General features: G+C 40.1%; 1 protein-coding gene across 2 annotated transcripts; it reads left to right on the forward strand.

Moving 5' to 3' along the window:
• Nucleotides 1-27771, forward strand: adgrd1 (adhesion G protein-coupled receptor D1). 2 transcript variants are annotated; one of them, XM_031848889.1, is made up of 26 exons: nucleotides 1-375; nucleotides 473-509; nucleotides 870-986; nucleotides 1612-1710; nucleotides 2137-2259; nucleotides 2379-2555; nucleotides 3963-4220; nucleotides 5314-5381; nucleotides 5866-6015; nucleotides 6176-6226; nucleotides 7456-7579; nucleotides 7930-8037; nucleotides 9279-9354; nucleotides 10250-10391; nucleotides 19530-19603; nucleotides 20137-20260; nucleotides 22286-22389; nucleotides 22511-22622; nucleotides 23056-23209; nucleotides 24673-24739; nucleotides 24987-25053; nucleotides 25246-25337; nucleotides 25424-25550; nucleotides 25647-25688; nucleotides 25915-26007; nucleotides 26099-27771. In XM_031848889.1, the coding sequence occupies exons 1-26, from the start codon at nucleotides 301-303 to the stop codon at nucleotides 26192-26194; spliced, it is 2757 nt and encodes a 918-aa protein (XP_031704749.1). In that variant the 5' UTR covers nucleotides 1-300; the 3' UTR covers nucleotides 26195-27771. The 2 variants fall into 2 exon arrangements, with proteins under 2 accessions (XP_031704749.1, XP_031704748.1); XM_031848888.1 differs by lacking the exon at nucleotides 1612-1710.
• The last annotated feature ends 71 nt before the right edge of the window (nucleotides 27772-27842 follow it).

A 27842-nucleotide genomic window follows, 5' to 3' on the forward strand; every position in this document is an offset into this window, starting at 1 on the left:
CTCAAAGAAACAAGTACCAGTTCACTTTAGGAATCACGATCACGGATTACAGTTTTCTGCATGGAAGTTGGTGTTCGGATTTTTATCATGAGAAGGGAAACTTCTGAAGTTTTTCTGCCTCATGCCAGGACACTAAACTGATTCCTTTTTGTTTTGTTCGAGTACTGTTATTATTATTTATCTATATTTCTAAGTTTGGAAACTGGACTGATCAAAAGTTTTTATATTTTGGAATAATGAGTGACTTCTCCTGGATTCATCTTTATTTGGGGATTTAACTGCTGTTTTATAAAAGATTATATGGTACATTTTACAAAAGATATGGAATTTTCTTTGCGAATTCACCTTCTTACAGCTTTTGTCTCCTGTGTTAAGGTAAGCTCATACACACACAACACATTTTGACTTCATCCTGTTATATTATGTCTTGTATGGCGTCTTTATACAGTAGATACATTTGATTTCTTCACAGGTTTATGCTCAAGTGGTACAACCTGCAAAGCATCCAGGTAGTAATGGATTTTGTATGGGTGGTGGTGTGATTGCTTTCATTTTTCTATGCTGTTTTAAACTGCCAAATTTAAATAAGATGACATTATTAACATCTGTGGGATCAGAAAAACAATGTGAATTGTAAAAGCTCACCAAACCAGAGAATGTTGTTGATTTGTTCACTGCCCTACTCATTAATCAGAATAGTTTGCATAACTTTTACAGCTGTTGGATTCATTATTATCAATCTTTTAATCCCCCCAAAATCCAAAACGAAGTGCCAGGAAAATGTATACGTATTTGAGTAATGGGACAGAGCTTGATTGCAGGGGAAAGCCCTTTCTGGATGCTTGTTTACCCGTTAACTCTCCGTTCAGGCCTGCAGGTGTTGGCCTCCGCCTCACATTATTGGCCTCTCGACGCTGTGGATGGAATCCATGAACTGTGGGACCAGATTGGAAACAGACCAGGTTATGTTAATGGAAGTAACATAAGTATGTGCATACATAAACAGACCTGTCTATACTCATGGGAATGCACCACCTAAATGTCTTGCTCTCTGCATGGTCTCAAGCTTTTTTTTTCACCACCCACCTTCCAGCCACAGCCATCGTACTTTTTAAATGTGCTGCTGTTTTCAGAGTGTTTATATTGTAGGTCAGATTTATCAGTGAAATTGTAGAACAGAATATCTGGTGTGTGATGTAACTGTGATTTAAAATTCTGCAATGCTTTACATGCAGTATTCTATCATATGGTAAATGTCTGAAAAATAACTAAAGAAATGGAATAGATCATTATTCTGCATTATTAGATTTTGCAGCCTCGTTGTCCCTCCATAAGTCAGTGCAAGTTTTTGTGAAAATGTTAAAGTTGAAGAGGGATCAGGTATAGACTTGAGTATGATGTGGAGTCACTCTGAGTTCAGGAGGAATCCTCAAGTGAAGAGGAAAAGAGCTGAAACTCTTTGAGCGCTGCCACTGAGCAGTCAGCTCAGCATCACTCTGTCTCATACCTGCACACCACGTTCCTCCTGTTGTCTTCCTCTCACTGTTCTCTTGTGTCCTCTGTTATGTGTCTATATGTGAATCACTGTTTTTCTCCGTTGTCTTTGTCCAGCTCTCAGAATCCACAACCACACTGTGCTACCTTCCTCCCATAACTCTTCCTATGTGTATACCAATGACTCTGCCTACACTAACATTTCTGCAACAGTAGGTGAGGATCAATCACTTTCCGCTCACTGAAATTCATTTGTGCATCACCTGCCGCTCCCTGTTGTCCTCTCTGTGTCTACATGTGGTTGAGCCGTTAGTTTGTTCTTGTTGTCTTTTTGTCCATTCAGCACAAAGAAAGAATTCTGAGCCTTTTCATTATTTGTTATTGTTAATTAGCTTTTATTAGCATCCAAGCCACTTGTTTAATGCCTTTGTATTATTTTATGAGATACCAAGAAGGCTGTACAACTTTCATGTTCATCAGTAGCATAAACAATGAAGTTAAATGTTAAAGGGACTTTTGGTAATTTGATTTGTTGAAGATTTGGAATATTTTGGCACTTGAGTAGACACCCTATAGACCCCCTGGCTAACAGACACTGCATTTTCAAGCGAAATGATACCCTTGATTTGTACTTTGCTGCAGATATTGTTGAGGGAATGGTCAACAAAGGCATCTTTCTAAATGGAGATAATGGCGGTACCTTTCTTCACTTTGGAAAGTACCAGAACTCTTGTATTAGCGACCCTACATGGTGTGGTCCTGAGGGTGAGTGCACTATAGCTTATGCATATGATAATTTGGCAAAACTCGAATTACTTTCAAACCATTTGAGTCTCTTGTATTGATGGCTGCAGGTGATTTTTCATCTCTCTATCATTCTCTAGGGATTACCTTCTCCTTTTTTTGGAAAAACCACGAGTCAGAGTCCCGTTTTGCTGTAGCCTCTGGAGGGAAAGTTATCTCCAATGGCTTCTCTATCTTCACCAATCCCTTTGGAGGATATGTTGAGTTTTACACTAGAGGCAACAACCATAGATGGAAGGCCAACATCAGAGTCCCAGGTACTGCGGATGAATTTGCCTTTGTATCACAGTGTTCTTTCAGTTACTTTATTCCCCATCGGCACCCATGAGGAATGTATTTTGGTTTTGGAAATATATATGTTTTTGTCTTCAACCATAAATTGTTATGTAATTGCATTCATGGTTCGGTTAACTGAAACCAGATGTAACCGCAGACAGTTGATTTGGCAAGTCAAGGATATATTTTATAAATCTTTTGCTGTATCACAAAACATACAATTATTATGGACGTTTAATGAGATGCGGTCATTTCCTTCTTAAATAGGCTACAAGAATATTTGGTGATTGACTTAGATGAAATTTGAAACATTATAAGAGTGTGACCAATACTTTGAATTCAATTCTGAAAATAAAAATCGGATTTAAATGAGCTGAAACTGTTTTGACAAAATGGAAGAAGAAGAAAACACCAGGGTTAACATTATTTGAAACTTTTAGAGCCAGTATTTTGTTCTCAAATGTCTTCTGTCATCTTTGTTTTTGCTGTAGTTACTCAAGGTCGCACGTGTGTCGTAACTCAATTTAGATTTGAATGTTCGGTTACAGAGGATCGAAAGTCATCTGGGTCTCATATGTGTGTCATGTCATCTGGCAGTCCTCTCTTAAGTGTGAGTAAAAGCTTTGAGGGTGATAGATTAAACCTGGAGGTGCACTGGGACCAAATATAGTTTTCACTGAAAGCTGAGAATGTAACATTATAGATCCCTCTGCATAAAAAAAGAGAAAAAGAGGGTTAAAACATGTAAATGGGTCTTTGCACACATGGTTTATATTCTAACCGCAACTGAGATGCGTTTTGCTCTGCTAGTGGAAGTGTTTTCAGATGTGTTGCCTAATGGGACTCTCCTCATTGTCAATTTACTTCAGAGAATCAAGGGGGAAGTAAGTTCTTTGTAGTGTAAAATTGACTGGAGAGAGCTTGCAGGACCGAAACAGACCTGACCTCGAGTTCTTGTGGGTACACAGTATTTACTCTCTGTCATGATATTACAGAGACAAATAAAATGTTTTGAGCTCAAACCAATTCATTAGATCATCAGGAAGTTAACTTAATCGGCAATTATTTTGATTAGCAATTAGCATTGTTGTCAGTTAACGTTAGCTTCCTTCTCAATGAATTGTAATAACTTACATGAATCTGCAAAACAAATGACATTCTGATCAGACTCAGTTGTACTTTGTGTTATGTGTTATTCGGCAAACATTAGCATGCTAACACCCTACAAGTAACCACCCTAAAAGAGTTAGAGTGGTAACGGTCTACCAGATTCTCAAATCATTCTCTTTCTTTTGCTCTAATCACCCTCTTTTCCATTGCCTGAACATTTGCAGTGCAATTCTATACAAATCATACATGCTGTTTGAGTAGTATGCTTCCTTTTGCAGGGCCTTACTGGACCCACATTCTCTTCGCATGGACGAAAAAGGATGGTCTGAAGGTCTACATCAACGGGACCTTCACCGCTGGTGATACAGCTGGCAGCGTCTCGGAGAACTATGGTGATCCCTATCCTGACCTTGTCATTGGAACTGGCAACAACAGGGCGTATGGTCACTACGTAACCGGCGCCTTCGATGAGTTTGTCATCTGGGAAAGGGCCCTTTCTCCTTACGAGATCTTCCTCTACTACAGTGCAGCCACAGGTAGGACATCACGCGCAACTAGAAAAGTATACCCCCCACAAATATACCCCCGCTCCCTGTCAAATAGCTCTTCTTGCCGAAAACATTATCATGACCATCTGCCATATAAGTGACTTGGCTCACATAGTTCTGCCTTATAAGTATTTAGAAGAGTGCAGAGGCGTGTTGGGTCGCAGGGGGCAGATCATTATGATTTAATATGACAGGTGGGACACGCTAGGAGGACAAAAAATTCAAGACTCTTGACTGTTTTTGTTCTCTCGCTGTTAACCTCGTTTGGTCTGCAGAGTGACAAACCATGTTGACATTTACGAGAACTTATAAATAAAATAATTATGCTGTGTGATAATACATATTAATACATTTCACGATAGTCTGACAAATGGTCAAAACCTGATGAAATGCCCTTTTTTAGCTAGTAGGCAGCATCTTATTTTGTTGCGTGTGAAGCATATCAGGGACGGTTAAAGACGGTTAAAGTATATGAAAAGTATTACTTTGCACCGTTAAAGCTTCAACTGCTCACAACATGTGAAGCATAAAGTGCACGCTGCCGGAATTTATTCTCCGAAGTAGTTACCAAAAGCAATATATTCCAGAGACCATTACCAGACACAAAGAGCCCAACTGTTATGGTTACAGAAAAATATTTTTACTTCTGCAGCGCACTCCTATAAAATGTTGCATTGAACCAAAGAAGAGCAGGAATGGTTCACACTTATACCTCTAATGTACGTCCATATATGGTCGTTTTCTGGGAGCTAGTTAGTGCTGTTTTTATTAAACGACAACAAAGACATAAAATGTATCTTAGCCTTGTACAGAAGCTAGTGGCAGAGTATTATGTGTTTGATTATCCCAGTGTTGTGGAGGTTGTAATCTGTCTTTATCTTCATGACTGGGTGCGGTCCAGCCTCATAAAACTGATAAAACCCAGCTACATTACAGCAGCTTCGCAAGTTTAGGATCGAATAACAAAAATGCTTCTAAAATGGGGATATCCAAACTATAAAATTGAACACAATGTGTACATGTCACCAGTGTGGTTCCTTACACATTGTAATATAGCCCTTTGTTGTGTTTCTTTTTGTAGGCCAGGCCATGATTTCTGCCACAACACCCAGAGTCTCCAAAGAAGTCACTTCAACTGCACCAACAGCTGTAAGTTTGTCAACTCTAACTTTGGAAGATATAATAACCTAAATGTAATTGAATAAACTACATCTATGAATCATTTGTTCACAAATATAGCAGCAACATAGAAATGGTATATGAACAATTTGCATACAGTTTTGGGGACATTGACAACAGTTTATTTCTTATTGAGCTGTTCTTTCCTTTTGAAGATAGAGGAGCTGGAAAAAAAGGATATCGAGAGCACATGTGAACAGATCCGTCCTGTTTATTAAAGGGCTCTGGAGGCAGAAAACGGATAAAGAAAGTAGAGACAGCTGCTCAACAGTACGCACAAAATGGCTCCCTGTAGGGCACTAGGCTGAAAAAGAGCAACACTGAATCACTTGTCCAAAGAGAATTTCCCGAACCCAGTCACTTAACATCCTGTGTATGTTGGAAATGGGTGCTCCTTCGGAAACCACCTCCTGATTGTAAACTTCATTTGATGCCTGATGTGTTGTCTCCCAAGGGCGCCCCTGAAGTGAGTAATCCTGCCGTCAGCGGCCAGCGAGAGGAGGTCCAGAGCTCCCAGGATCCGGAGTCCTTGCCGGTGTTGGGCTTCCTTAAGGCGCTGCCCAATAGGACCATTCCTCACAACACTGCCAACAACCTCACACAGGTCTTGGAGCACAGTCCAACACACGCGCACACACACACACACACACACACACACACACACACACACATTACACTTGCAAAACCAGTTCACACAGAGACACAATGCCCACCCATGTGCATATGATGCAACAGTTCCGTGATGTCCATTTTCTTCCATCCAGGCTTTTCTCAAAAGTGTGGAAGAAGTGCTGTCCTCTCCAGGGCTGCCAGAGGTAAATGAGTTCACACTGTTGTTGTGCAATGTTTAACAATGAGATAATGTAACATATGCAATTTGGTGAATACTTTAATCCAACGCACTGAAGGGATCCATGAGTTTGAGATTTTAACACTGCATATTTTGGCACAAATGGGGCCAGCGGCAATAACAGTACCTGGCAGTTTACCCACACAGGATTACAGTATGTAGCCTTCACTGGTGCAAATTGCAAAAGACAGCACTGCTGACTATAAACTGCCCTACAACACAATGCTTTGAATGTAAATTTGGAGCAGCCTCCTTAACTGTACACTCATCCCAGCATAATCTCCAGACTCCTATATACAAACAGAAGAAAGGCATTTTGAGCAAACGTGTGGTTTCAGCACATTGACTTCTCAGAACAAGCATGCTTGTTTTAGTAGGAGCAAGCTGAAACAGATGTTCACGTATGACAAGTCAAAAACTTGGACATCAGATCCAGTGTTCAGTCAAGCCCCTTGTGATTACCGTCTCTAATCAAATTCATGCTGAGTGTTCGAAATATGTCTCTCTGTATCAAGATTTGTATGACTTTTTTAATCTACGTCGTATGGCTGTGTATGCTGCGCTCAATTGTTTTGTACCTTTTGGAATTCAATTGAATTAGATTCAAGATAGCACAAATGTACTATTAGCTATAATGCGAAATGCTAGAAAGTATCTTAGCATTAAGGATTATCCCCTAATTGTCATGTGTAGCCACATTGGCCGCTAAATGGGGCCATGATTTACTAAATGAACATCATGCTGTATTGAAGAAGACTTGAAACTAGAGATTGAGACCATAAACTCATGTTTACAATGTTTACTGAGGTAATAAATCAAGTTTTCACTTCTACACGCCTGCTAAAAACACTGGATTCTGCTTTTGCCATAACGCAAACAATAGCATCAGTTCATTGTTCCTTTCTATCTGGTAATGTCGACATATTTCTCCTTGATTTGTAGCACAGACTTTCTGGCAGAGTTTCCATGATCACAATTATTTTCTTAGACTTTGGAAAGCTCCCTCCATAGCCACAGAATACACACTCTCCATGAAAAGCAAATTGTCCTTTGTGTACCCTTTTGACTTGACGTATTTTATATTTGTAAATAGAACCTGTGAAGAGAAGTTACATTTTATAAAGAAATCTCTACACCAGGTTAGCAACTGTGTATTGATTGTGAACATTTCTCTGTGTGGTCATTGTTGAGCAGCAGTCCATCCCTGTGGTCAGCGGTCTGATCGAGACCGTGGACAGAGTGATGGAACACATGGTGACTAACCTGGAGCCCAGCCCGAACTCCCTCATTTCACTTGCTGGAACATCTTCTGTTGCAGGTCAGTATGCTGTCAGCTCTCCATAAGGTGACTCATTGTTTGTAGTTTGTGTGTTAGGGTAGAAGGACATGGAGCGCCAAGCTGACATCATTAGTTTTCTTAATCAGAGGACATATGCGGGTCAGAAAAGCAGATCTCAAACCCCTCCACTTTCCCTCTCACGGGTATAGGTCTTTTTTTTGTTTTTGCATAATATTTAGTTTGCCACTAAGCTTGCTTGTGTCTTTCTCCCAAGGGTGGCTTCACAGCTTTGATCCACCCAATGATGAAACAGATGGGCCTCGATGCTTGCCTCAATGTCTGTTTTTTTTTAAACAGTTTTTGCTTTTTCTAACCTCTGACCCCCACAGACTACTCTCTGATGAAATTCCTACAAAACTACAACCTGCCACATTACCGCTTCCCCACACAGGGCAAGAGTTACATCTCGGTGCCTGGAGAGGCTTTCGCCATGCAGTGTAAGTGCAACTATTATAGTACTACAGATGTTCAGCGACATGTCCTGAGTGATGTACAAGGCGGACGTGTCCTAGCCTGAGGATTCTCTGTATAAAAAGTAGTAGCTCCTCTTGAGTGTGAATACAGCACATTAATTGTGGTCTGAATGTGCCAAGAGAAAATTGTCCAGCTTGGAGGCTCTTGTTATTTGCCAGTAATTTATTATGCTAAGATTTAAGACTGCTAACATCGCATACAGTGTAGGACAGGAGTTCCATGAGAGCTTTTGTGTGACTTTATGGTGCACCGTAGAAATCCAACTATGACTTTAATGTTGGCAGTTACCCTTTTATTCAAAACAGGAAGAATGAAAGAGAGAGCACTTTCTCTCCACTTTCCTCTGTCATTAAAAAGAATGGACTTACATAGTGGAGTGAGGGAGAGCAGTAATTACGGTGGGCATTAAACTCTGCTTGTTTGAGTTTGTGTACAGGTCAGATTCCCTTGACTCCACCTGGCCGCTACATGTACTGTGTTGCCATATAATCACTGGAATAAACCGTTTTAATAACTCATTAAAGGACTGTTATCAGAAATTGAATATGTGTTATTGCTTGACACATTACAGCCAGTACCAAATTAACTCATAGCTCTGGATACCTGGCTGTATGAAATACTTGAGGGGAGGTTTTATAACCCAATTAAGTGGAAAGCATGCCACACATTGGTGTGTTTGGATACTTTATTATATTTTTCCTTTTGCGCTCTCCTCCTTAAGAGAGAGAGTTGTACAAGCAAACTGGCCACCTTAAGATCTCTTGGGAACTTGCCGGGGGGCATTCTGTCGAAATAATTTTGTGGAAGGTTAAAAAATCAACGGGGCCCGGGTAGAGGGCCTTTGAAAGGAGGAACAGAATCATTAAGGATTTCCTCCGATTTCATTGTTTATCTTGCAGTATTGAGGTGGGACCGAGCTGGATGATAGATCTGATTAGAGGAGGGGGACCAGACCTCCTGCTCTCCTAGTGAAGTCATGTAGATGTTTCATAAGATTTCCCAGCATCCACGGGTTTTGCGGCCCTCTATCTTTCACCCTTGTGCGAGCATAAGGTCGTCCTATTAGCCTGCCGGTGCCAGCGTGCGGCGGCAAGGCAGCGCTAATTAACTTCCCTTCTTTGTGAGCATTTTAGCGGCACTGCATTACATTCCCAGCCCACCGCCCAAGCCGTTCAACTACTGTATGTTGTCTTCTTTTCTTCAGCTCAAACCACCATCGTTGGCCTCTTCTACCACAACATGCACAACTACTACAAAGAGATCAGCCCTGTCAAGACCAAGTAAGAGAACGGGACAACACCCAATGTGAAAAGTCAATCATTCAACTTTAGCTTCGGCCAGGGCTTTGCCTCCGAAAATATATTCTAAACTAAATTGTTGAAGCCATTCAACAACAAAAAAGTTCCGGCTTCTCTCTTTGTACTTCCTGTGTGGGGAATCAGGTCCACTGGCACTAAGGCGCCCCTGCTTCCTGAAACACAGAATGACTGATGCCTGGGGCCAGGGCCTTATCTGTCCTCTCGCCTATCTCTCATCTCACCACTCAACCTTCTGACTGATACACCCTGCTATTAGCTCTGCATATCCCCCTCTGTTATTGTCTCATCGCTGGCCCAGCTTGTTCCACTCATGCTGCAATTTTTTTTACCAAACCTGACATAACAGCGTTTAAGCAACCTGTTTTTCCCACTTTATATTTCATAGAAGTTCAAGTACAAAATGTAAAATTTGTGACAGTTCGACTGATCGTTTTTAACATGGCTCTACCACTGCCCGACTTCTCTGCGGGTGAGAATGTCTTCTCTGTATCACGATAGAGAGGTGACGCTTGTATTATCCCAATGTCACATATCAGATTGCCTTGAAAAACTATTGATGCAATGCCACTGCTTGTCAGTGTGATTAATTATATAGTCGGATGATCGAAGTCCCACTTAAATGTTAGTGCTCTGGGTTGGTGTGTAACAGCTATGTGTTAATATGAGTACCAGATTACAGTGTTGTTTTTTACATATCTGCCTGTATTTGATTATGTCTCTGTTGATCTTCTTTTTTTCTGTCTCTTTCTTTATTATTTGTAACTTTGAATCTCATTTATGCCCCTGTTTGTTCCTGTCACGCTGCCTTTCTTTTCTTACATTCTCTGAGTCTCTTCCCTCTTTTTTTGTCTCTTAGGATTAATGCAGCAGCTGATTTTAAGGATTACAAGATCCAAGTAGCAAGCTGTCTGATCTCTCTGAAAGTGGAGCCTTCACCGGCCTTGTCAGTGAACCTCTCTGGAGCGCCAGTCATCAAGATTGTCCTCACCCACATCCTGGTAAGAATCAACCGATACGATGTCCCAGTTTCTTCATCTTTGGCTCATGTCTTTATTTACTTTCTGTATGAGTCAGTCATACTGGGGAAATTGAGTGCTTTACTAGTTGGCTGGTGCAGTTGTTGAGTGTGGGACACCCACCTTATCAGAGGAAAGACGGCCCTGGTTTGCCTGAGGCTACAGTAGCTGGATCCCCCCCATATGAAATCTATCAGCTCTATTTTTGGCGTTCTCTTATGTAAGAAGATGATTATCTATCACTAATCGAGGCTTGTGCAGCTGGGCATCCAGCAGCACAAAGAATGAAGCCTATTTTGGTTTTCATTAGCCTGCCTCACGAAGCATGTGGCCTCCAGAAAGCAAGCTGATTATGTACATTTGAACTGTAGACTTAGGGCACTTTGAATGGAACAATAACTTTCTTTTATGAACAGCATATTTTTTCTTTTCATGCTTTATGGCAGGAGCTGGGCCATATTTCCATTGGAAATGCAGTTGAAACTCATAATGAAAATTAAAAATGTGTATTGAATTAGCTTGCTTCCCTGTAAAGTCAGAAACGTGGCAGTGTTCCTCACAGCCATGTATATTTATATATTTTTTTATTTTTTGCACATTAACAGGATTATTGAAGCCATTCTTTTCATCTAAATGAATTATGTTGATAGCATATTATACTATCATACAATAGCATTAATGAGGCAGTTGACTAAACCCCACAACAATATGGTTCTGTTTAATTTATAAGTCCTACAAGAATCACTTTCTATTGAAGTAAATTACCAATACCTTTTTTTTCTCTCCTCACTCATAAGAGCACAAATGAAAGCCGTGCAGCTTCATGAAACCATGGTAGTATTGTTTTGTTTGCCTTCATTTTCCCTAGTGAAATAAATGTTTATGCTGCAATCATCTGGCTTGGTTCCTGTGATAATGATTACTGTGTTTTTTTTAGCAGACACCATGGGAGAAGGCTTATAATCTCCTTTGTTATGGTAGTGCTGGAGATGCTCAACAGCTCTGCTGTCTGTTGAGTCAAGGTGTTTCTATTTTAGTTGGATTGCCTTTTCCTCTGATGTAAGGATAAATCAGGTTTCTTACATTCTTTCCCCTCTATCCCATTCCGAATAAGCTGTTATACTTATTACTAATACGACACATACTGATTGGAATGCAACATGCCAGCATATTTCAATTTAATTTAGGCTGCATAGTTTAGACGAAGATTTTTATGTAGGAGCTGCATCGTAATTTGGCACAGAGCACTTCTGGCTGTGGTTGCGCTCAGAAAAAGGGCTGTTTTGCTGTAACTGCGTTGCTGCACAGACGGATTTAGTCAAAATACAACTATTTTTGGAGTTTTAATGTCTTTGGCAGCAGGTGGATACTTATCACCTCCCTAGCTTGGAGGCAGGGAGGGCGGCTCACACAGTATGAGGCCGACCTTTCACGTCATTGTTTATGTCGCTCTTTACTGTGTTAAAGTTAAACCTTGAAGATGTCCTCTCATGGCACCAGTTCAGTGGCCGAGAGTAAGTGATTTGCAACTGACCTCTTTTTTTATCCCCAGAAAGTAGACAAACAGCCAGTGACTTCATTAAAACTTAGCGGGGGAACTGAGTGTGTCTGAAGCTGAAACGTGTCATCCTCCTCATCTGTCTTCTCGTGCTGTTATGGTAACAACAAGTCCTAGGTGCCATCGCTTGTTCTGTACAAACAGGCACCTACTTTCATGGCTCAGACCCAAATGTCATCCATTTTCTCTATTTGACACCTGCCATGATAAAATGTATTGTACCGTGGATTGATGGAGTCACAGACTTGTGAAGAGCCTTGTGTCGGGGCAGGTACCGCTCACAGAAGGTCAAAGCCATGTGGTTGGTGTCAGACTGACCTTGCAGTCCTGATTGATGCCCTCTGAGCACACTGAAACAGCCCGCTGAGGTCATGCCATTCCCAGCTGACTCAGTCAGAGCCGAGGTGCAGCCATCGCACGTTATGTGGCACAGAGCGGGTTTGATACCCAGACAAGGTGTTATCAAGGCTGCAGGAGGCCCACATACTTTCACACGCCATTTGGCTGTGGTGTTGATTGGACCCTGGCTCCATCGGTGATTTATCACTGCTGTCTGACTCAGGTTCAGTTTGAGAGAGCCTAAGGAGAGACGAAGGGGAGAAAAGGGAGGGTGGGCGGCATCGTGGGTGAGTAGTTAAACATTAATACAAAAGGACGACGCCTCCTCTCTGTCCTCATCTTCTGTCAAAGCATCACGCTGATGGTATGAAGGGAATGAATGGAAAGATTGATTTCATGAGCAAAGTGGATTGATAGGGTAAAAACTGAGGATTTAAAAAACAAGCGGGCCTGACTTTATGAGCTTATAAAGCAATGTGTTAGGTTGGCGGCTTCTTAAGAAGGGCCAAGGCAAAAGGATGGAACCGGGCGGCAGCACAGGTGGCCTCTGTCTGTCCTTCAATTCTCCTTTATAAGATAACTGACTGCTAGCTGTAGGCTTATATTTAAGAGACAGTGGTGAGAGTAGTATCAATCTTTTCATCTAACTCTCTTCCAGAAAGCAAATAAGAGTGTTTCCCAAAACTTTTGCTCAAACAACAACTTATTTTCTACACACACTCAAAATGAAGAACATTACTCTTTACCCATTACTCAAATATTTACCAAGTGACTGGACACGTAACCGTGACTCAGTCGTCCATTAAGCTGTTTCCATCCATGATTTAAAGAACGTGAAGCAGAGTTTGGTGGGAAGTGAGTAAAGACTGGTCAGGGGCAGAAAGGGATACTGGGTGGCTTGTATTTACAAAGATGTCTAGACTTGTTGGAGCTGGTGGATCAATTGTTCAGCAACTTTGAAAATAAATGTGCAAAGGTTATCTCACACTTTCTGATACCAATGCTGTTAATTGTGTAGGCCAATGCTGGTATTAGTTCTTTCTGAAACAATAATAAGTGCCCCTTTATTGCCAGTCTTTTTATAACTCCTAAAACACGCCCAGCTTAAACCTTGTAGTCAAAAACTCTCCTCCGTCTCTCGCTCTCTCCTAACGACCCACACCCATCCATACACCAACACGCATGCAAACCAAGCTGTGTGAGCCAACATGCTGATCAATCACAGATGGAGGTCTGGCTATTGCTATTCCTCCCTTGCCAAAAGATTTAGAGTCTCTCTTTACGGCCCCTCCCATTCAGCACCCCCTTTCCATAACCACTCAAACCTCGCGACCACCTCCTCTTGGTAGTGCTGAACAGAGCAGAGCTTGAGCTCAGAGAAAAGTAGAAAGGGTTCTGATTCTGTTTATATGATTCTCTCTATGGCCTCAAATAATGTTAACAAATCATTTCAAAACCTGTGGTTCTAAATCATGTACATTTGGGTTTTATGAATGCGTTGAAAGATTTGTAGTTTGAAAGGTTTGAGAATGTCAAGATGAAACTCTTGAAAATTATATTAATAACAAGGTTATACAAAGACAAAATAACTGTTTTTGCAGGGTACCTGCGAGTCTTTAAAAGTCTTAAAAAACACTAAATTGAGTTCCCTTTATAAAAATGTCTTAGAAGGTATTAAAAAGTCTTAGCCATAAGCAGTAATGGTGGTTATGAAATAATTTTGTATCTGATTGCGGGCTGTTGGGAGACGTTAAACCTTTATAAACTAAAATTGTGATTATTGGGATCATGGATTGTGTGTGCAGGACGCTTTTCCATCTTTGTTTATGGACTTTCAGTCATCACCATCAGACCTACTGCTAGCTACAGTAGCTAGGAAGCTTATTGTCTCATAATGGGCAAGTGTTGGTTTTAGCAAGAAATTTATTGAATTTAAATTCAGCTTCTTTTTTTTTCTTTGCGTAACCTGATATAATTTGTGCTTGAATTTTATTTTGAAAAATGTTCTACAAAAATGTTTTCTACAAGTTTTTATGCTGAGTTTTTTTGACAGGTTTACAAAGGGCGCTGTACAACCCCAGGATTTGAAATATATCACCTAACGTCATCAACTAAAAATCGTATTAAACCTTATTTGATCTCATGTATTTCCCCCTTTGAAACTTCTCTGCAAAGGCTCAATATGCAGCCCTCAACTTATGAATGCAAACATGTTCTATAAACAAGCCAGAAACCAGAGAGGTATACCAGTGGCCTCATAGCCCGTGGGAACATATACATTCATGCATGGAGAACCTTTCTCGTTGTAATGTGAGTTCACTTCAAAAAGTCATATTTGTTGTTTTGAACAAAAATGGCCACATTGCAGTATTTCTGTGATTCGTCACGCTCACCCTATCAAAAACAACTGTCATTTTTGGGGTTTCTAATTGTCTCCAGTTTTCCTCACACCCTGCATACCTATCAACACATCTCGTTGTTTTCAGTGTCTACCTCAGAGACTGAGCTGAGACCACAGCTGCATGTCTTATTACATTTCCCCTGAAGGCATGATCTCACTCAAGGCCAGTTGTGTTTTACTGCATGGACTCAGATTGTTACTCCACATGCTGTATGTGGATCAGCTTAAGTCTGACCTCTGACCGAAAAACCCTGTTATAACAACGCAGAGATCTGTACTCCATCAGAGCCGCAGGTTGTGTCAGTGTGATGCTTTTATGTATTGACCTTAAAAGTCGGTAAAAAACTCCAGGTGAAGTTTTGAGCTGTGGTTGGTCTTTTTGAGCCTGCTGGACTGAGCAATGTTACACTATACCTTGGTGTGCCTCTCCCAGACATACTGCTTGAAAGTGTTTCCTTCCCTTACTAAATTTAAGAGCAGTCAATGTAGCTTTTGGAGAATTCATGTATGGCCGCTCTGTTGTTATGCAGAACAATTTAGCCATTGTCAAAACCTGGATACATCTGAGCCTTTCTGTTGACTCATATTTTACCTTTCTCCTACGGTACACTTCCACAAAAACAGAAGGTGATGGTAGCTTTAATTGATGTTATGTCATTATGTAAAGTGTGACTGATGGTTTTTAGTGCTGCTATGGGTCCTGGTGACAGCTTCACTGTTAAAAATTTATATCTATACCAAATGCAGAATGTGGCGTCCAAATTACACCGTGGCTTTCTGTGCTCTCAAATATTTGGAACGTTTGAAGGAAAAGGAGAAGATCGCTGACTTTTTCATTCACACGGTTGTGTCCTTTTTTTCCCTGCTTTTTTAAATTTAGCACAAGCAAAGCCTGTATTTAGATTATTTGGCTCTCGTGGCTACATATTATTGTACCAATGCTAGATGGAATGAGTGGGTGTGAGCAGGACTTTTTTTGCAAGTAATATTTTATATTTATTCAAGGTCCACTTACTAGCCCTTTATGTAGCGTTCAACTGCATCTCATGTTCTCAAGCAAATATGAAGCTCTGGAAAAAGCTAGTAAATGGACCAAAAACTAAAGACTCTGTTATGTTAAACTGTTTCCAAATGAAAGTTAAGAATGAACCTTCATGCTCAATATTCCATATTCTGTCAATTAGAGCTTTCATTCAATTTGATTAATTTTATTTATTATAACTGAAATAGGATTTTTTTTTTTATGTGTCGTGTTGTTAACAATAGATTATTTTGAACTGGTTGCATTGCAGGATACTATACTTTAAGATAGAAATGAATACAAAGGTTAATCAGTCTAACAAAACGTAATTTCAGACGGATATATGTTTGTGTGCACACATGCGCATGTGTGTGTGTGTGTGTGTGTGTGTGTGTATGCTTTTGGTTGTATTATATCCCGTCTGTTTAGAATTGACTGTTGAAACTAGGATGATGGGTGTGTAGCTTTCTCCATCTTTTCTTTATTTGCGCCTTGCTTGAGGATCAGCTGTCAACATTTAAATTAGCCCAGAGTTGCCCAATTTCTTGGGATTTGCAGAGACATATGTTGTTGCTATTTCTTGAAGTTAGCTCAACCACAACGGAGTTTCTAGCTCTGCTAGTCATGGTAGGTCTGAAAGACACCACAGAGGACAGAGAAGCTTGCATTTATACAAATTGCTGGTTGCTGCATGTCATCTGGGACTTAAATGCTTTTGTGATGCATGAGAGTGTTTATTTTCATCCCTCATTGTTTCATCCAACAGGCTCAACATAGTCATAAAACAGCGAAAGGACGAGGTGTGCTTTGTGTTAGAGAGATTTACGCATCAGACGGCGGCCAGGAGCTCTCATGCTGATGTTGAAGGCCCTTTGTTCCCAATCACAGCTGATTGGTGTGGTGGTGTAATTGGCCGGCAGGGGTGTGTTGCCATTAGTAAGTCATCAGGATGCACCATTAAAAATCTATTATGCAAAACACTGTCATATTATACGTATGTTGACGATCACATGTCAGCTAAGAGTGTTTGTTCCCTCCAAAAGAGTTGCATCGTGATTTACAGTTCTCATACCCCCATGCAGCTGTGTCAACTGAAATCCAAGTCAACACTCAAGACTCACTCCATGTATTATAGCTGCCAGTGAAGGAGAGAACTGAAGTGCATTTTTCCAGTATCCTAAGTACAATTAGGAAATACTTGTATGTTACTTGAGTATCCATTTTATGCTACTTTGTACTTCTACTCCACTACATTTAAGAGGGAGATATTGTGCTTTTTACTCTGAACTACATATTTTACTACTTTCTTTTAATACATCTTTAAACATTAAACCGGTGGTTCCCAACCTTTTTTGGTCTTACACCTCTTGTAAGTTTCAGATGTCCATGAGTTGTTAGCAGTTCCACCGAAGAGTTAATTCCACTCTTTAAACTTATTTTTGCATAAAAAAACTATTTGAATCCCAAAGATGGAAAACCACCCAATATCTCTTAAAAAGCAAAGATTAGAGAAAAGTGGACAAAATGAATATGTGTAGCAGAACTTAATTATGTATTTTGTCTTACCACATTAATCATCGGGGACCCCTCAGACTAGACTTGTGACCATTTGGAGGAGCCCTGGCCCCTAGGTTGGGAACCACTGGACTAACCTACTCACCTGTAACTGTAGTATATAAAACAGTGAGGTCACCATCTGGAATGATGCATCACTATTAACAATCGAATAAGGGCATCGATAATAATACATCAGTCACAGGGGCCATTTGTCTGCAGAGTGAATATTTTGACATAATTATGATTATGAATGCAGGATATTGACTTACTTTACGTAGTGCGCATCAATTAAACATTCTTGCATTGATACTGTAATATACGTAAAGTATCTAAATACATCTTCCACCACTGATGTTTGCTTGTGAATCTGGAGATCAACCATGGAGGGTGAGTTGTGATATGTAAGCACTGTAGCCGCTCTAATTGAAGACACAGTGACACAGAAGCACCAGAGACACCTTGACGATCTATGATTTATCAGCCTCTCTCTCTCTCCGACCCTTATCCTCTATCAGCTGTCACTCTGCATCCCTCTGCTGTCACTAGCTTTCACTCTCTTCTTCCTCTCTACATCTATTCTCCTTATGAGGCTCAAAGTGATTTCCAAGGCGGTGTTTGCTGGCCTTCTGTTGTTAATAAAGAGTTGGAGCGCCAGCTTCAGTCTTGGCTGGTGGCTGAGGCCTCAGGGCACTGAGGGAACAACGGTGTGCGCACAAAGCTCAGCCAGATCTCCAAGTATATTTTAACACTCACTAATGACTTTCAGGTTCCTGCACCTCACCTCAGATATCAACTGGAAACACGCTGGACGTACCACAAATAGACAGTTGCTAGAGAGGAAGCATGGCCAAAGAGCGCTCCTTATATGTGTGAAGGTCTGTTAGTCAATGTATATTTTAACTTGTGTCTAGTACATATCATGGTTTGATATTGATGGATTATTTCCCATGAACTCAGGTTTATATTTGTGCCTATAATGTGGATAATTAGTCTTCCTTCATTGCACAGGAACATTAAAGGTTCAGCGATTGTTACAGAGCAAACACGACACTATAAAGCAAGTCTTACAGTGTGCCAATTACAGTTTGTTTCTCTTCCATCTGCTTTCATTTACACCCAACAAGCAATGTGACTTATTAAAACCCACGGGGGAGCAGTAAATTTACCCACGGGGTTGCTTTGCAGCTCCTCAAAGCTGACCACCGGCTTGTGATGACGGATCTCATGGTTCGTGGACCCATTGTGTTGCCCGCTGTAATGGGCCACATGAAAATTCATCCATTGCATTCATCTCGAGGGTCACAATACATGATGACTAAAGAGCTGCCTGTGCGAAACAGACAGAATGAGAGCAACGATATGGTTACGCAATAAAGTCAACGTATTATTTATTTATCTATTTATGCTATGCTTTGTAATATGAATCACTGAGCATATGGGCCAGGAAACAGACAGCCTGAGTGTCGGTTTCACTCTCTCTCGCTCACTTTTTCCAGAAGGAAATAGTGCAGACACAGTCCATCTAATCATACTCTTATTCAGTCTGAGAGTCAAGGCTTGGGGAATGAGAAGAGGTGTGCAGTCTCTCAGTATACACCCAACTGCCAATGAAAGTGTTGTTTTCCTCAGATGACAGATTGAGGAGGGTAGTGGTTTGACCTGAAACCAGGGCCAAGCCCCAATTACTGCATTCTTGCACTGTAGCCATTAGCTCACTGTCTCCGGAGACTCCAAATCTCATATTAAGGAATGACACGGAAAAAGTGAGTTATAATCAAATAAGATTCTTGAAAACAGCAGGGATTTTCTCTCAGAGTAATCATCACCTTTGCTGAGTGTCGATCTGCGTCTTCTCTGTCATTTAGTATGGTCTCAGACCTCTTTAGCCTTTTTTATTGGCATATTAAGCACTGATTAAGGGTTTTTTATTTTGTATCAGAAGCAACATTTATAAGTGGTTTGCTCTTCTTTAGATACAAAAGAAAACTATGGAATATTTTAAGCTTTTATCTAATATATCAAGATCTGATCAGTCTGCATATGGATAGAAAGAAAGCCAAAGAGCATAAAGGAAAGATATATAAATCTTCCAAATAGTCGTCTTGATCAAAGTACATTTTCATGTAATGAGTTTTTGCATGTAATTCAATGAGCCAGTAAAATCCTAAAGCAAATGTTTGTCCTTTATTACATACTTTTCTCTGATGATTACAAATCTCATTTCATTCAACTTTTCTTTTTCAGACTAAAGAACAGCAAGAGCAAGTCCTAAATCAGAGCAATAAAGTATTCCTCTACTGCGCCTTCTTGGACTACAGGTGGGTCTGTGTTCGTGATTTAGATGCAGCATGTCTCAATTATTCATTCAGATGTAGAGCCAAAAAGATTTTCATCTTGATTACCGACTCTTTGCATATGTTTTGTTCAAGTCTTAAAGACTCTAAATCATAAGTAATGATCAGTGATTTGGAAAAAGTGCACTTCCCTTTTTTCATTCAAATCAAAAGCAGCCAGTGTTACATGTGTTCCTGTTTCAGTTTTGGTGTATCTTGAGCAACAGCCCCAACATAAATAAAAATATAATATGGCGAGAACATAAATGGAGCCAGAACACTATTAAGAAAGCATAAATCATTTTAAAAGGGAGTATGCTTTAGTTGGATTCAAAGGCATCCTCTCCTTACTCCTCTTTGCCCTGAAGCTCATGAAAAGAAAAGTGAATTATTGGATTGCCCTGTCAGACTGCCCTGGTAAATTCAGCAAAACGATTCTCTGTGTGCCTCCCATAATGGATCATGTTGATCCTTGCCAGCAGTCTCTGTAAATAATGAACAATTGTCATCCTTTTCAGTTCAAATGAGGTAGTATGGTCCAATGAAGGTTGTGTACGCGCTGATGGAAACATGACGTACTCTGTGTGTTTGTGCAACCACCTCACCAACTTTGCCATACTTATGCAAGTGGTGCCATTAAAGGTATGACGTTTTTGCTACTCTTTAAAAAAAAAAAATTTATATTAACAATGGATTGCTTCAGCGGGAAAAGTACAGGTGTAAATAACAAAATGATTGCTGAATTCTATTTAGCTGCTTTAGTTTCAAGGCCCTGGTGGTTAATGTATTAAGGGAGCTGGATACGGTGCCATCTCAGCCTTGCTGTTTTCCAGTTGACACTCAGGATACTGAAATAAAATCCCCTGCGGCCCAAAAAGCATTTTCCCCATAGACCGGCATTATAAAATAGACGTCTGTAAAAGCTGTGCCAAGAATTGCAAACAGTGTAAATTACTGCTTTGTTTATGAATTTTTATATTTGTCAAAAATTTCCACACCGTTGAAAAGTAATAAAAAGTCTTATGGGCCAAGCACACAATCAGACATGTGGGGCCAGTCAGAGAAACACTGGCCCGCACAACATAGAGGCAAACCCGGAAGCCAGAAAACCTGTTTGCTTATGTGCTTGGTGAGCAATTTTCATTGAAGTGAATCTTTGAGTCCGTTAACCAGTTCTTATTATACATCCATGGTCCTGGTATGTTGCATGCCAGCTTATTGTCCAACTGTCGTGCCTTAAACATCAATTGAACGTAGCCATTGTTAATGTTATTAGTAATACCTGTGCTTTTCCCACTATGACACCAGCTGTGAACAAGACCTATTGATGATTTTCACCACAGTGCTTTTCATTTCATGCGTCTGTCCCTCCCTCTGTGACTTTGTCACAAAATAAGTGCATTTGTAGGAACATAATTGGACAGGAAGCAGCGGTTAACCACACAGTATACCACCAACCAGAAGTCCCCACTTTAGCCTTTGGACAGTTTATCGTTCCTCCCTGTAGGTCAATAGTAGGCAGACCTACACAGTCACAATGTCGGTTTCACTGGTGGTTTTATACAGAAGTACTTCAGACGACCATGATTAAGTATGGTATTTTTGGGTTCGCTACACAGGTCAGTGGTCTATTCGTCAAAGACCACGCTCTCTTCAGAAACTAGAAACCGTCGCTTTGAACCGTCCTCCAAAAACTGTCTCCTTAAAACATCTGGGATAACAGTCTTTCTCTTCTCTGAACACTGTCCTGCACAGTATTTTACATTAATATTATCTGTAGAGCAGTTTGGAATGCCAAACCTGTGTACATTGTCACCACAGTCACACATAACTCTTTGTTATCCAAGAATATGTGCAATGGGAGTGTGGTCAGCATCCACGATGGCTTTTTTTAAATAGAAAAGACGACTTCTTATTGCAGCTAAGAGGGCCAGCGCTGTATTTAAGGCGCAGAAGTCTGTTTGATGCTATACTTTCCCTTAGCCAGTCTCTAATTAGTGGGGTGCCTCATCCCTCAGCTGCAAGGGAACATCCCACATATCCCATTTCTGGAAGGCTGAGAAGCCCTTGTTAATGACAAGGCACATGTGAAGACAGTTAATGGATAACAATATCCAAACCCTCAAAATAGCCTGTACTCCAAAACAACATCATTGCACGGGGCCATATGTCATGAATGTGTGCATATGGAGAAACACAATCTATCAGCTTCATGGGCAATGCAGTTTTTGCATAATCAATAATCATAACAAAAAGGTATTTGACTGCACATTTACAAAAACTTTAGCAGCAAAACTGTTAAAACGTGTATCATAAAAAATACACATAATCTGATTTAATAATTTCATCTCGAAACATTTCCAACGTCTGTGTTTTATCCAACTTAGACAGGAGGAACTAAACCATTACGCTAAAGCTTTATGACAGTATGCTTAGTGTTGGAGAGTAGCCTGCCTGATAAATACTAATGAGACTCAGTATTGTGTTCATTATCATAAACTCCACGGGGCCCCTTTGAATTTCCTGGCTAATGATAGAGGCTGAATGAAACACGCTAAACTAGATTTGTATGCGCATTCGTAGCAATGACCCACCATGAGGGCAAAATAATAATGTGTGTACATGTTGTCTTGGTCGTTGTTGATGGTGAATTGTCTTTGTACACAGCTCACTACTGGCCACAGGGTGGCACTCTCAACCATCGGTTATGTTGGCTGTTCAATTTCCATCTTCTGTCTTGCCATCACTCTGGTCACTTTTGCTGTTCTGTCGTGAGTACCACCACTTTTACAACCTGTGCTGTACATTTGTATTCAAAACATTGACTTGTTTACTAAAAGTTGTTATTACCTGAGCACTACAGCAAGTTGATGTGATGCTGTCCCTCTGCAGGTCAGTGAGTACCATCCGAAACCAACGCTACCACATCCACGCTAACCTGTCCTTTGCCATCCTGGTGGCTGAGATCTTGCTGCTCATCAGCTCTCGCTTCGAACCGGGCACGGTACGTCCACAGCACAGATTATGTTGTTGAAGATGGTCATAATGATTGATGATAAGTGATAAAAGTTAATTGTGACTATTATAATGACAATGATGGGGTTAGCGTCTTGTTATTTATTTTGATAATATACAGGTTATTAGAATAAATTATGAGATTTTGTGGGTACTTAGATGATGTATGAAGTGAACTACAATGTAAAATGTGGTTAAGTTAAACAACCACTAAATGATTAAATTCCTAGAAGGAAAGAAAATAAATCTAAAAGAAAAAAATACAGTCCACTGGAGCAACAGAAAAGCAGAACAGAGGATAAAAAGATAAAAAAGTTAAATAGCGATTATCAAAACTCCTTTTGATAATAATGCATTCATAAATAATGATGGAAAAGAGAATGTTTTGATGGTGAAAATTCTGATTTTGTCCCCTGTCTCAGTTGCCTTGTAAGGTAATGGCTGTCCTGCTTCACTTCTTCTTTCTGAGCGCCTTCGCCTGGATGCTGGTGGAGGGCCTCCACCTCTACAGTATGGTGGTCAAGGTGTTCGGCTCTGAGGGCAGCAAACACTTCTATTACTACGGCATTGGCTGGGGTAGGTCTGCGCCGCAGAATTAAATTACTACACTTAGATGGAAAACACAGACGATGATATAGCTGCCATATTTACTTTCTTATTCCTTGTGTGTCATTTTCTCATTTGTGTATTGAAGAATACACGATGTCATCTTATTTCATTGACCCTAATTTCACACAATGTCCTGCCTCTCCCTCACACCAGGCCATTACTGTAAATATGATTTGACTTACTGGTCAAGTATTGTTTACCAAAAAGCACGTAACTATGACCCTGTTGAATAAATCAGCTTTGAGTTACATTCCAACAGAACAACTGATCTGAGTGAACTGGAGTTTGACGGACAGATAAAAAAGACTCTGGGACATACGTACTGTCTTTGGCTACTGAAGAATGCATAGTCCTTCACATGCTGAACCCATTAGTGGAAAAATTATCCCTTTTTTATTACTTCTTTCTTCAGGCCAGAGTGATTTTTCATTTAGTGTGGCCAACAAGAGACTCGTCTGACAGTTAGAAGTATAGCTGTTATACATAAAAAGTAAATGCTCGTTTTACAATTAATTGCCGCTGCTATTAGCTTTGATAAAGGGTGTTGACTACTTTAGCTTTCATTTGCTCCTTCAAAGTAAACATTTCCTTGTACTGTAGCATAGCATGCTGGAAACCTTTGGGCTTGGCCAGCCAAAAGTTATTTTCAGGGAAATTAGCAATTATCAGCACAGCAGATAAATAAAACCACCACAGGGGGTAAAAGTGTATCCGTCAGGTGCGACAATGGGGGGAGTTTACTATGTTGGACACTATAACGAGATATTGAACGGGGCCCCGAGGCTGTTTGCTAAAATTAAATGAGGCATACTTTCAGATGACACTGTGGAGGTTAAATACCATATAAATTGTGTTGTAATCACTATTTGGCCTATCTGTCGGAAATGTATGTCTGTGGCCTTGCTCAAAGCTTTTTAGGTTTACTGGGTTGTTTTGAGATGATTCTTAAATATTTCCGTTGATTCCAGACTTGTTGATCCAAGAATATGAGAGTGCTTGTAACTTGTTTTGATGCTGTGATTAACAAGGCAGCAACTGCCTCGGGCCCAGGTCCACAGGGGCCTCAAAGCCTCAGATTTAGTGTGTGTCAATTTATGTTTGTGGTACTTTAATTAAATGTACTCAATACCTTAATAAAGGTATCAAAGGAGGAAGACTGCTAGCATGCAAATATAGATGTAAACAATGCAGGATTTAAAATATTTCAAAAAAATGGTTTGATGAGGAGGGAACAGTTGTACTTGATGCATTCATAAATAAATGTGTACTTGATTGGTACTTGACGCAGCAGGGAACAAGCACAGTGCAAAGAGAGTTGGATAAATACGGGGTCAATGAGGCCCCACAGCATGTTAATCCAGTCATCATAGGTGCTATGTGGCATCTTAAGTGAAAGTAACATGTGTGTTTGTTTCTTTGTTTACTATCAGGCTCTCCATTGGTGATATGTGTGGTGTCCATGACATCAGCTCTGAACAGTTATGGCGAGGTTGACAAGTAAGTATGACCTGCACTTTGAACAAATCCTGTGAATTATGTGGAATTGATTTTATTCCGTCAAAACTCGGTGGGGTTGCGTAAGAATGACATCACCTGTGGGAGAAATTGGAACCATCAACTGTGTTCAATGTTAACTACAACCGTAACTACACGTCATTCCATATTGACATGAGAGCATTTTTACTTGGAAGGGAACACGGTGTGATTTTCTTTTTTACCCCTGCCCCTCTCCTTGTTTTCTCAGCTGTTGGCTGTCACTGACTAATGGAGCCATCTGGGCTTTTGTGGCACCGGCTCTGTTTGTCATTGTGGTGAGAAATTTGCATCAATTAGCATTTGTCATTTTTTACAGTTCACAATTTGCTGCGTAATTTGATCAAGAATTGAATCTGTATTCACTGTAAAACGTGTAGTCTATTTGGGGAGGAACAAAACAAGATCAAAGGGATCTTACCTCCTGTGTGAATGTGTTAAATGTAGATAACCTTCTTTCTGATCTCCAGGTGAACATTGGCATTCTGATATCTGTGACAAGGATCATATCTCGAATCAGCGGAGAGAGTTACAGGGTTCATGGAGATGCTAATGCAGTCAAGTGAGTTAATAAAAAAGCTATTTTGATATTGTTCTCTTGTTAAAGGCAGATAATATAAACATGGTTGTCTCTTGCTTTGTTTCAAGGCTGACTGTAAAGGCAGTGGCTGTGCTCCTGCCCATACTCGGCATTTCCTGGATCTTTGGCGTTCTCGCTATCAACAGACACTCTTTGCCATTCCTGTATATTTTTGCTGTATTCAACTCGTTACAAGTAAGTTCTTCACTTTGGGATCTTTTCTTTTCCAAAATGTTTGCATCTATTTCTGAAAATGATGCTGAAGTTAACCTTTTTTCCTCTTTTCTTTAGGGGTTCTTTGTCTTCTTGTTTCACTGTCTTCTCAACTCTGAGGTATGATGCTAAATATATTAGATGTATGTTTAAATGTTTTGATGTGTCACGTCTTTTAGGAAAGTGTACACAGCCTAAACCATCAATTATTCTCGATATTTATTCCAATTAGCAGGAAAGGGACAATGTTCTCTGTTGCAACCCCAATTTCTGATTAAGGATGACGAGATGTATTGTGCCTGACATGTGTCACCATCATCTGTTATGGCTTTGCTTCTTTCTGTAGGTCAGAGCTGCTTTCAAACACAAAACCAAGGTGTGGTCTCTTACTAGCAGCTCCATCCGAAACGTCAATGTGAAGCCATTCAACTCAGACATTGTGAGTGCTGGTGTTAAAGATTTGCTCAAGCAAAAATGAGTTGTTGAACTCTCAATGGCCTTAGTCTAACATTGTCCTTCCCATCCTCTAGATGAATGGAAACAAGGAGGGCGTGACGCCCACCAAGATGAACACATGGGACAAAAGCACCAACTCGGCCAATCGTATCGACCTGTCCGCCGTGTAGAATCATTTCTGTCTGTGGCAGGAGAGCAATCCGCAGCTCCCGAGTGTAGAATGAAAAACACTGGCCAGACTATTCGCCCACTATGTTATGCAATGAATTGGACACTCATCCACTCAAGTGAAAGTGATACCAAAGGAGATGTTGTGTAGCTGAATAATAGCTTCACCTTTAAAGACAAACAGACTGTAAGGACTTTGCCTTATTATTGTCTCATAAAAACATATTGTGTTCCCAAAAACAAGAGCAGGGATTTCTAATGAGGTCAGCGAGAGTCTTAGCATCCAGGAGTTCGGTTCAGGGTCTGGCAACATCGCTCTGAGTAGTGGAGCGTCTGGAATTGTCTGTTGCATGGTCCTTGGTACCAAACAAAATTTCGTTGTATCACTACAATGACAATAAAAACCTCTTTATCTCTTATCTCTTCTGTATATTGCAGTTGATTTACTAATTGGCAAGAGTTTATGTAACAGAATAGTTCATTTTGGAAAATACACTTTTTTCATTTCTTGCTGAGAGATGTCTGTTCAGTGAATATGAAGCCACTGCCAGCAGCTGATTAGCTTAACTTAGCACAAAGAATGGAAACAGCTAGCCTGCCTCTGTCAATAATCAACACATCATATAACAAAGCAGATGTGTAAAAATGACACATTGTGGATTCACGGTTATGTGCCAGACTAGCAAACTATCTGTTTCCCCTACTTCCAGAATTTGTGCTAAACTAAGTAATCTGCTGCTGGGGGCATATTCAACATACAGACATGAGAGTAGTAGCAACCTTTTCATCGAACTCTCTGCAAGAAAGCAGATAAGCTTTAATTAAGCAATTACATCTGCTTTAATTTACTTGCAAAAAATGTAACATTAGAGATTATAAGTATTTTCAGGGTATGGTAGGTTACAAATAGGCTACATAAACTTAAAGTAAATTTTCCTAAATTGTATTAGATTTGTGCCTTAAAAATAAAGACATAATGATTTCACCAGCTGTTCAGAGTATTCATTATCATAAAGGTTCATGCAGCTTTAATCCAATGTTGGGGGGCAGTGCAACACAACAACTGCATGATAACAATGGATGAAGCAGCAGGGTAATTCTGATATAATGTATTTATTTATTTTGTGATTCTGTATAATTTCTTCTGCAAAGTGTCACAGCTCATCAATCGGTATATGTTCTCATGTTAAATTCTGTCTATTTGTGTGTTTTCTCTTGAAATGAACGAGTATATTTGCAGTACCTCACATCTTAGTAAGCTGCAGTATTTAATGCTTTTTGAGGAATAGTGAATACTGATTGTGTGTTTTCGACACAATTCTGTGAAGTCTTATGGCGTCTTTAGCTATTTCTATTGCTGTCTTTTACATTTTCATACATTTTTTGTACAGTGAAATATGTTCTACAACTTAATAAGGTTGCTTTTTTTCTTAAATACTGTGAGAATGGAGGGAGATGGCATATTTTAAAATGTCATTGATCTTACACTGTACCAACTTTAAGTTTCCTAAAACAGGATTTACTGTAAGTCACTCTGCGCTCACTTTCCATGTCAAATTTAATGTTAAATATTTCAATATTTCTATGCTTGTATGGCTTTTAATGATTGTTGTTTTATGGTACTGTGGTTTGTGCTTCTAATTATCTTTA

The sequence above is a fragment of the Anarrhichthys ocellatus genome, unplaced genomic scaffold (assembly GCF_004355925.1).
Source record: "Anarrhichthys ocellatus isolate YVR2014 unplaced genomic scaffold, GSC_Weel_1.0 scaffold9, whole genome shotgun sequence".
NCBI classification, from domain to species: domain Eukaryota; kingdom Metazoa; phylum Chordata; class Actinopteri; order Perciformes; family Anarhichadidae; genus Anarrhichthys; species Anarrhichthys ocellatus.

What these genes read in the sequence shown, in the direction of transcription:
- adgrd1 (XM_031848889.1), top strand. Translation starts at nt 301, where the DNA reads ATGGTACATTTTACAAAAGATATGGAATTTTCTTTGCGAATTCACCTT. An exon ending in TACATGGTGTGGTCCTGAGG is followed by an intron (nt 2,260 to 2,378) that starts GTGAGTGCACTA and finishes ATCATTCTCTAG; the next exon opens with GGATTACCTTCTCCTTTTTT. An exon ending in CTACTACAGTGCAGCCACAG is followed by an intron (nt 4,221 to 5,313) that starts GTAGGACATCAC and finishes TTCTTTTTGTAG; the next exon opens with GCCAGGCCATGATTTCTGCC.